General features: G+C 33.5%; 1 protein-coding gene across 1 annotated transcript; it reads left to right on the forward strand.

The window, feature by feature from the left end:
* The first annotated feature begins 236 nt into the window (after window positions 1-236).
* LOC124541132 lies at window positions 237-6,934 on the forward strand. Its single transcript, XM_047118976.1, has 6 exons — window positions 237-497; window positions 1,044-1,149; window positions 1,662-1,774; window positions 2,795-2,854; window positions 3,819-4,103; window positions 6,432-6,934. Exons 2-6 carry the CDS (start codon window positions 1,047-1,049, stop codon window positions 6,636-6,638), a joined length of 768 nt encoding a protein of 255 aa, XP_046974932.1. The 5' UTR covers window positions 237-497; window positions 1,044-1,046; the 3' UTR covers window positions 6,639-6,934.
* The last annotated feature ends 3,031 nt before the right edge of the window (window positions 6,935-9,965 follow it).

Here is a 9,965-nt window from a genome sequence, read left to right on the forward strand (position 1 = left end):
CTTTTTAGTCGACAGATTGGTATTCATATAATTTATAAACTGTTCTTCCAAAAGTCTATTCTTATTAATAACTTATATTAAAAACCATAAAATAATAAGTGAACATGTTTAAGAAATATACGTAAAAAAATATTTGAGGTTTTACTTTGTAGATTTTCTACAATTTTGATTCCTTTATAATCTGTGGCAGATAGCTGTCTGCGACGAATGCTCGCGACACTATAAAGGACCTTTTTCAGTCAGTGTTATTGAGAAATGGCCATGGTGGTTTATTAGTAAAATATAAATATAGAATTATAGTTATTATTGTTTATTATAATTAATATTCTATGAATATATCTAGAAGTGTTACGGGAACAAATTAAATGTAGACTAAGTGCTGTTTGTTTATCCTATATTCTTATGGAGCTACGATCAATTATTGTGAATAAAATGTCTATAGGATAAAATACCTCGTATTAACGAAATTGATTTGGAGTCAAACATACAGGCTTCTGGTAAGTCTAGCAATTAATTGTAAAGAAATAGTCAATAGAAATACTTTATTAGAATATTGGACTGTTTTACAAATATATTTATTTAATTATTGAATGTATTACTTATTAAACATAGCTTGCTTTAAGAGTTTATATATAATAATTATATAATAAACACAAATATTTTATAATGTTAATAATACATTAATATACTATTTAGGTTTTTATTAATTTGTTTTTTTATGGTATAAGTTGTCCGAAGAGTATATGGGCCACCTGATGGTAAGTGGTCACCAATACCCATAGACTATGACGCTGTAAGAAATATTAACTATTCCTTATATCGTCAATGCGCTACCGACCTTGGTAACTAAGTTGTTTTGCCCCTTGTGCCTGTAGTTACACTGGCTCACTCACCCTTCCAACTGGAACACAACAATACTGAGCACTGTTGTTTGTAGAATAACTGATGAGTGGGTGGTACCTACCCAGACTTGCACAAAGCCCTACCACCAAGTAAGGTAATGTTTTAAGTTTAGAGAGATTTATTTGTTTTTTATTGTTAAGAAAATGGCTCCAACGAAATTCGGTATATTCAAGACTCGAAGTCGAGACCACACCGAACAGCCCTCAACTGAAAATCTTCTCCAGACCAGCCCCAGCAACGATAACGGTAAACACATGATTATATTTCCTATATATTACAAAATATTTGTTAATGTTGCCATTGTAAAAAATGTATTGATTCGCAATTATTAATTTTATATTGGCAATTTAAAATAATAATAATATCACAAATAATAACGCTTGTTTGTTAGTTGTTTCTTTTGATTAAACTGTTAGATTAGAGTGTTTAACTATTTTGTGCATAGGCTGACTTAAGGTGATACGTTATTTTGATTCTTTAATGTATCTTTTGGTATAAGTAGTTAAAAATGTTAATCGTACAATATTCAAAAAAATAATTAAATTAAATCAGCTTCATACTAATTATTCTGATGGCTGTACAAAATTTTACCTTTGCGTATAACGTGTTATTAAAAACTTAATTGGAATATGTAACATTGAAATATTGTACTTATAAAACGTATAAAAAAATAAAATTCGACTTTACCTTTTGTTAAAACTTACTTACAGAGTAATTTCAATGATTCGTTCGAAATTTAAATTATTCTTTTTTAATAGTTAACACGCCGGACTCACCAGTGCCATCAACGAGCAAAGGAATCGTGTCAAACGATGACTTCTTTTCGGCGGACATATTTTCCGTTTTAAATCTCGACGACGACGATGATGATGTGAGTAATTATTTTAAAATATATAAACATTAATAAATAATTATATTATGGCAACCCTATCTTGCTCCACCGGTAACCCCTTGCTCACATCGGATAAGATGGCACGTATCTGGATACCAACAATTGACAAGGAAACTGTATGTAATTTGTATTTTTTTTTGTTTTTTCACAATATTATCGTTATACTCAGTCCCACGTTGGGCGCCAGTAGTCTATGAATACAAGTTATTTAAGCTTATAAGGCGCTTATGTTTTGCGTTGTTGCGTTTTATACACATATTATAATATATTATCGCCTTATTTCCTAACTGTCGGTAGTTTATATTTAAATTGATCCTATCAAATAAATCCAAATTCCTTTATCTAAATTAAAAGTTTCATATGAACTTCACATTTTCAACAGTTAGTAACATACCTATTATCCTCTCCAATGAAATGTATAGCTTGTGTTTGGAGGGAAAATGTCGTGGCTAATGGGATCAGGATTGAATATAGAACATACGAAAAACATAAATGCGATATATATTATAGTGAACGAGCGAGCCGGTGTTATTACGGATATATAACAGCCACGCGATCCTATTGTTGGTAAAGAATTGACAGCGTTAGAACGTTTTAACTATTTTTGCATGAACTAGAGCCAGGGTTTTTGTTATGCTATGATTTCCATCATGGTTTTTTATACAGTATTTACGGAGACTGACAAATTAGGCATCTAATTCAATGTGGTCTCCACACTCCAAAATCAACCAAACTTGGGAACTAAGATATTACGACCCTTGTACAGTGTAATGACACTGGAACTCTGATTCATCAACGAAGTATTGCTGCTTGGTGGTACAATGTCTGACGAGTGGGTTCCCTACATCATCAATTCTCGTAACCAACGTACAATTACTTGTAGTGACTTAATTAGTTTATCTCAATGGGCATCTTATGGAATGCTCCAGGAAGTCCACCAATATATTATGAACCCCACACATCACATCAAAACAGTTTATCTATAATGTATTGTTCTAGTTTATCTGTGATGAAGAATCGAGGCGGGCAAGTCTCTGCAGCAAAATTGAAGAGCAAAGGGTAATATATAACTTAATATTATCGCTGTTAATAATGTCACTCAATGTTATTTATGTAGTCGTATTTGACAGTCGAAAAAATAAGCCAGCAGCCAGCCAGCCAGTTATAACTCACTTAGAGTCAGTGAAGACTTAATGCGCTGCTTACAGTGAGATCTCAGATGTATTGACCCATCCCTGTAATTATCCAACTGCTGGGATAAGGCCTTCTCTTCCATTAAGGAGAGGGTTTGTAACATATTCCACAACGCCGTTCCAATGCAGGTTGTTGGAATGCACACGTGGCTGAATTTCGATGAAATTAGACACATGCAAGTTTCCTCACGATGTTTTCCTTCACCGCTGAGCACGAGATGAATTATAAACACAAATTAAGCAGATATATATAGCGGTGCTTGCCTGGGCTTGACCCCGCAATCATCGGTTAAGATGCACGCGTTCTAACCACTAGGCCATCTCAGCTCTTCCATTGCAGTGTATTCTGTGAATTTATATGGGAAAACAGATTATTGTTGACAAAGTAATTACAGTGACACTAACCAGACCATAGTTTGTCTGGGCAGTATTTTAAGCTATACGGTATCGAGTCTATTAAATACCGAAAGCTAATTTGTCCCCTTTAGCTTCATTAGCTAGCATCGGTCAATTATTTCGGATTTCGACGTAAACCAGCCTTTTAAAAAAATATCTCCATTTTCCTATTTATTATAGAGATTATGGAGAATACTTAGAACTGCTTTCACTCTATTGCAGCGCATATATATATATATATATATATATATATATATATATATATATATATATATATATATATATATATATATATATATATATATATATATAGTAGAAGCCATCTAGAGATTATGCAGATATCATTACGACAAATTCTTACACCCAAGCAATCAATGAACTATAAGCCAAAACATGACCGTTTTAACCGCCACTTATTTAATCGTTTACTTTAGATAATTTACGAAAATCTCCAAAACCAATCGACGGGAACATCGACGGTGACACTCGAAGAGGATGACCAGTCATATGACAAAGCGGAAACGACTCTGCCATTGGATGACGACGCGTCGACGTCATATGACGCGAACTCGTTGCAATTTGACGAATCATCTATAACCGCCAGCAACGATGTTTCAATGTACTGCTCGATGTTGAAGAAACCCAAGAAGAGTAAATCGAAGGATCAACAACTGACGGACCTGGATATGTGGCAAGCTAGCAATGTCGAAGTTATGGAGGTAAGTTGCCCAACCGAAATAGGTATAAGTTCTCGGAGTGGCGTATCCATAAAAACCGGTGTACACGCCACTCGACAATGGAGGTCGTCAAACAGAAATGGCAGAAATTCTATGAAATTAGACAAATTCAGATTTCCTCACGATGTTTTCTTTCACCGCCGAGCACAAGATGAATTATAAATACAAATTAAGCACATGAATATTCAACGGTGCTTGCCTGGGTTTGAACCCGCAATCATAGGTTAAAATGCACGCGTTCTAAATGAGTGTGTGTGTAAATGTGAGTCGACATGGTACAGTGGTACCATGTCGACTCACAATCGACCCAGTAATACGCCAGTAGTTTTCCAGTAACTACACAAAAATATATGTAGCTGTATACGCAAAGTTGTTAAAACGTTTGAGAGTTAGACTTCACAGAGATTTGCATCTGAAGTAAGTTTAATTACAGTTTAAAGTGATGAGACGGATTAATTTTCTACATCGCCGGTTAAAATGAAATTAGGTTAATTTTTAACAGATTTAAAGTGCGGGAAATAACTTTTTCTTGGAGTGAGCCAGTGCAACTACAGGCACAAGGGATATAACATCTTAGTTCCCAAGGTTGGTGGCACATTGACGATGTTGGGAATAGTTAATATTACTTACAGCGTCATTGTCTATGGGTGATAGTGACCACTTACCATCAGGTGGCCCATATGCTCGTCCACCAATCTACACTATAAAAAAAAATTCTTCAAACTGTCATAATGGCAATAAAACTTTTAGACGAAAATTTAAGAAAGATTTTGGTCTTTTATAACCCCATTTCTTTAATGTTTTAATTATATACCCTGACTGACTCATCGGTCTACCAGGTGTCAACTCTGGATCGTTATTGTCATTGGGTTTTTCTGTAAAGAAAGCCCCTAGTTTTGACACTTCCGTGCTTTGGTTGTGAGCCTGAACTCAAATGTGTCGTATTGGTGTCATATTGGATTATGTGTGAGGAAACACAGTGTACCTGTGCTTTGTACAGTTGTTGTTTGTTATAAGACGGGCTACCGTAACTGAAAATCGGTTATGTAATGTACAGTCGGGGTAAGAAAAGGTTCGTCACCTTAAGATCCATTTTGGTGTGCTCAGTATGAGCGATAATCTGCTTTACCGATCGAGAATGACATATTGCGTCGCAATTATTTGATGTTCAGATTCAAAAGGTACTAAGAATTAAAGATTTGACAAAGGAATGAATTTGAAAACTGACGAAGGTTTTCTTACTCTGACTGTACTGAAAATGTAATCCACACTGTAAGAAATTGACATATAGTCAAACTGTTTACGACTATTACTTGCTATGCTCATATGCTGTGAGACTTTCTACCAACGTTCACTAACTATTCTGTAGCTGCCCAAACGGAAGTGGACACACACTTGCTACTTGTACTCTACTATTACCTATATTCCATCAGCTTGTGAAACTTGCCTTTTCGGTTTTAACTTAAATAGGAACCACAGAGCTTGACCTACAATTGTTGTTATGTATACAATATTTCAGAACCGTATATCCAGAGCCTTTTACAGCACCAATTATACCCCAATACATTGTATTGCTGAGGTCTAGTTTAAATGGCAAGTAAGGCAAAGTGTATCGGTGGCTTTATGCCTAACACATGACAACCAATAACGTTAAACGCAAGCAAAACCGCGGGTGACTACTAGTTACTTATTAGTTTATCGATCTCATCACGCTTCGAATGAATTTGGTGTTTTCTTAATTTAAGTAACTTTTGATCATATCGTAATTTATAAGAAAATCATTCTACAATATTGGTGTATCATTATTCCAATAGCAATTAATAAAACTTAGATGCCTATATAACGATTGTGTGCCTTCTAGAACTTTCTAAGAAATAATTGGACGATGTCCAAATAGTATAATTAGACCCAATTCCTACTTCTGTACAGAAGAAACTAATTAGATTTTTAGAGTCGAGATGGCCCAGTGGTTAGAAAGCGTGCATCTTAACCGATGATTGCGGGTACAGACCCAGGCAGGCACCGCTGATTCATGTGCTTAATTTGTCTTTATAATTCATCTCGTGCTCAGCGGTGAAGGAAAACATCGTGAGGAAACCTGCATGTGACAAATTTCATAGAAATTCTGCCACATGTGTATTCCACCAACCCGCATTGGAACAGCGTGGTCGAATATGTTCCAAACCTTCTCCTCAAAGGGAGAGGAGGTCTTTAGCACAGCAGTGGGAATTTACAGGCTGTTGTTGATGTTGTTGTTGTGTGATTAGAATCTTATAAGACATTAAGCTAAAATAGTAATATGTTCTCCAGAATCTTCTAAATCGGAGCGGTAGTCTCGACGAACAGATCAAATGGGAGGCAATAGCGACAGCGCGAGGGCTCTGCACACTGACTGACAGCTGTACATGCGCTGACTGCACGGGGGTCACGTACCTGGCGGGGGTCACGGATGGCGATGGTGGGTTAGGGGTTGCACCGCTTTTCAGCGCTATCAATGTCGGGTGCCAAGTACAGTAAATAGGGAAGAAAGCCTCTGGGAGGTTTACAATTCTGAGGAAAACGGGACGTACCCACGAGGTACGTAACTAAGGAAGTCTTGCTCCTTTTCAAAAATGGTGTCGAGAGAAAGTATTTGGAGGTGATTGGATCTTTTTCTTCACTTAAATTAATATATAGTTTCATATCTATATTGAGAACATATTGGTTCAGAGTTTAAGCCTCTGCCTCTGGAACAATACCTTCATTCATTAGTTTTTAGTTCTAAGAAACGCCAAAACAAAATACAAATTAAATTATATTCATTAAATTAAAAAAAATAACATGACCATGGACTTGATCATATTCGTACCTGAAAAAAAATTGTTTCTCCATTAGCTGTGGTATGTATTTGATTTTGATATAATTAACCTTCTTTTGCGATCAACATAGGTCTAATAAGTAAAGTAGATACTTAAAAGTAAAATTAATTTATAAAAATAATCAGGCACAAAAAATACAAATCGCTGTTACTTTTAAATTTTCAAATTGGTACTTCCCCTTCAATCACTGCTGTTATTCTTTTTTCAAATTAAATCAATTTTAGAATTATAACTAGTGGTGGAAAAGATCCTTGTTAGATGTTAAGACACAAGATGACTATTTTTGGCACACTTTTTATCTATACCTTAATTAGACTTTAAAATAAATGTTAAAATTAACGTGTTTTATGTACATCGTATTGTGTAAAATATATTTTTCGTTCTTTCTGAAACAATTTATATATGTAGTGAATAACAGTTGTAGCAATTTTTCGATACATATTAATACAATGGCCTAATTTAGCATAGATGTAAATATATATGTGTGTGTTATGACCATAGACTGTAGAATGGACTTAGATTCATATCTAGCTGTCAATTATATACGATCACATCTGACGTTTAAAAGAAATCGTGCGATTTATAAGACCTACTGTAGGTTAGATGGTGCCCTAGACTTCAACAGCTCTGTGCAGTATACCGTGAGATTGCAAAATTCGTTAGATTACAATATATCTCGTCAGATTGTAAACTGTCGAAATATTGCGAACCGTGAAATATGATTGCAATTTAACGTATTATTTTTCGCTATATTGTTATCTATCGCAGATAAACTGTATATACGGTGACCTTTCTGATTGAAAATAATCAGATGAAAAGTAGTAGATTTCAAATTTTTAATGCTTTCATTATTTTAAGTCTCTCAGTCTATTACAATTAAAGAAATAATTAATAACTATATATGTGTTTATTTATAATACAAGTCGTTCCACTTAACTATAATTATCACGTTAATTTTACCTGCAGTTCTGATAACGGCTTCGTTGACATTAAATTTTTTTCGAAAATCCATAATGATTACCATAGACTATTCAATCTGTCAACCAATGACATCGCGTCGATTCGATGACAGACGTTTTTTTTATTTTTGTTTCACGGACTAGGGCATATATCTTGTCTTAATGGAGATAATATGTGGTCAATATTCTTACTCTTTCTATTTCTTAGTCCATTCTTTATGTCTATGTAAATTAATGGCGATTTTTTTTTTTTAATTTCAAAACTATGCCGACAAACGTACACCATAACCTCCTATTTTATTTATCTATGCCTATATGCATAAAAATATGTATTAAGGTAACCAAACACGATCGTATGTTAGGCTACGGTCATACGTACGCTAGTCAATTTGCATCTTTTCTTGTATCCACTTGTATACACAAGTGTGTTCAAGATTGTTTTTTAATACGAGTAGTATGATATTATTTTATATATTTCCTAAGTAAAACCCTCATTCAATTAAGTTATTAATACATTTGCTCACAGTGTCAGTACTTAATATTTATATTAATTGATATATTTTAGTTCAGTACTTGTTATTTTATTTGATAATAAATTATTATAGTTTTTGTTAGGTTTAATGTTTATTGCCTCCATCAATACGCTTATTACATTATAAACTAATGTAAATAAAACCTCAAATTGGCTCAAATCTCCCGATCAATGCCTAAAATTATAAATTAGTTTTAAGTTAATTTAACTAAACACAACTAACTAATAGCCCGCACAAAAGCAATTTCTGTTGATGTGTTCATTAAATTAGTTTATTTATACTGTACCCTATAAATATATAATAGTATTACTGTAAATACATTTGTAAATTGACTTCACACAAACGTATTTTAAGGCATTAAGTTTATTTATAGCAAAGCGAACAACTGTCATTGATTTATCACAAATCTCAGCAACTATAGCATCTACACCAATGATATTCTAATAAACAGATATGTTATATCCATACTAAACAACAGAAAAAAGTGTGCCGCGCCGGGGACCGTTTTTTTTACATTTCGTTACAAGTAAAAAGGATAGCTTGATAAAAACAATAAGTAAATATAATGCATAACTAAATGTTTTAATTACGCAAAACGTATTACTACGTAATTATGATGTATTATAACGTATTACTACGTAAAACGACTAAAGGCAAACGTCCCAATTGGGACGTTTTCTAGTCTTCACTTTTTGCGCGTTAATAGCATATCTGTTTACTAGAACATCATTGATCTACACTCTTGAAATTTGACAGATTGGTTGACACTAAGAACGGTTTATACGAAACTCCACCCTCAGGGGTTACAACGGGGTTGGAAGTTTGTGTTTTATAAATTACGTGCGGGTAATGCCGAAGGCTACTAATACAATAATTTGTCTATTATAAGCCAATCAAATCAAATCTTCCTCCGTTTAAGTCAGATTCATACCCAGGTGGGAACTGTTTATTTGTAGACGTTATTTAATTAGAACTTCTATACCGTTCTATTATATGTTTTTTTTTTTAAATAAGACTTCCCAATCAGTGTTACATCTTCATGCAAGGTCTCAAAGAGTAAATCATCTCAAATCCAACAAGACATCCTTCTGGGGGAAGGTCTTAAAAAGCAAATCATCTTAAATCAAACAAAATGAAATGACGAGTTTTAATATATTCAGAAACAATGTGATTTTTATTATCAATGTTACTTTTTAAATTATAAATGAATGTCAATTAGTGAAGGGTTTGATTTATATGTATATTTTTTTTATTACACTCATTAGAAGTTAATCGTACCAAAAATATTTAATTTTTTTTTAATTTATTTAAAATATAACAAGACCTAATTTACTCTTATCGATTATTTTTCCAAAATAAGTAAGTTGAAGCGCATTTTGTATTAGTCTAATTTGCTTTGATTATTAGTTAAGATTTTTTCAATAATGTATGTGAGCTCTACATAACACTTTATTTATAAACAAACCCTTTGCCATATATTGTCTATGTTTTAAC

The sequence above is a fragment of the Vanessa cardui genome, chromosome 27 (genome assembly GCF_905220365.1).
Source record: "Vanessa cardui chromosome 27, ilVanCard2.1, whole genome shotgun sequence".
Taxonomy (NCBI): Eukaryota; Metazoa; Arthropoda; class Insecta; order Lepidoptera; family Nymphalidae; genus Vanessa; species Vanessa cardui.

Bases quoted from the DNA above. Each gene is read 5' to 3' on its own strand.
- LOC124541132 (XM_047118976.1), top strand. From the start codon at position 1,047: ATGGCTCCAACGAAATTCGGTATATTCAAGACTCGAAGTCGAGACCAC. The intron at 1,775-2,794 runs GTGAGTAATTAT...GTATTGTTCTAG, and splicing joins TCGACGACGACGATGATGAT to TTTATCTGTGATGAAGAATC. The intron at 2,855-3,818 runs GTAATATATAAC...CGTTTACTTTAG, and splicing joins GCAAAATTGAAGAGCAAAGG to ATAATTTACGAAAATCTCCA.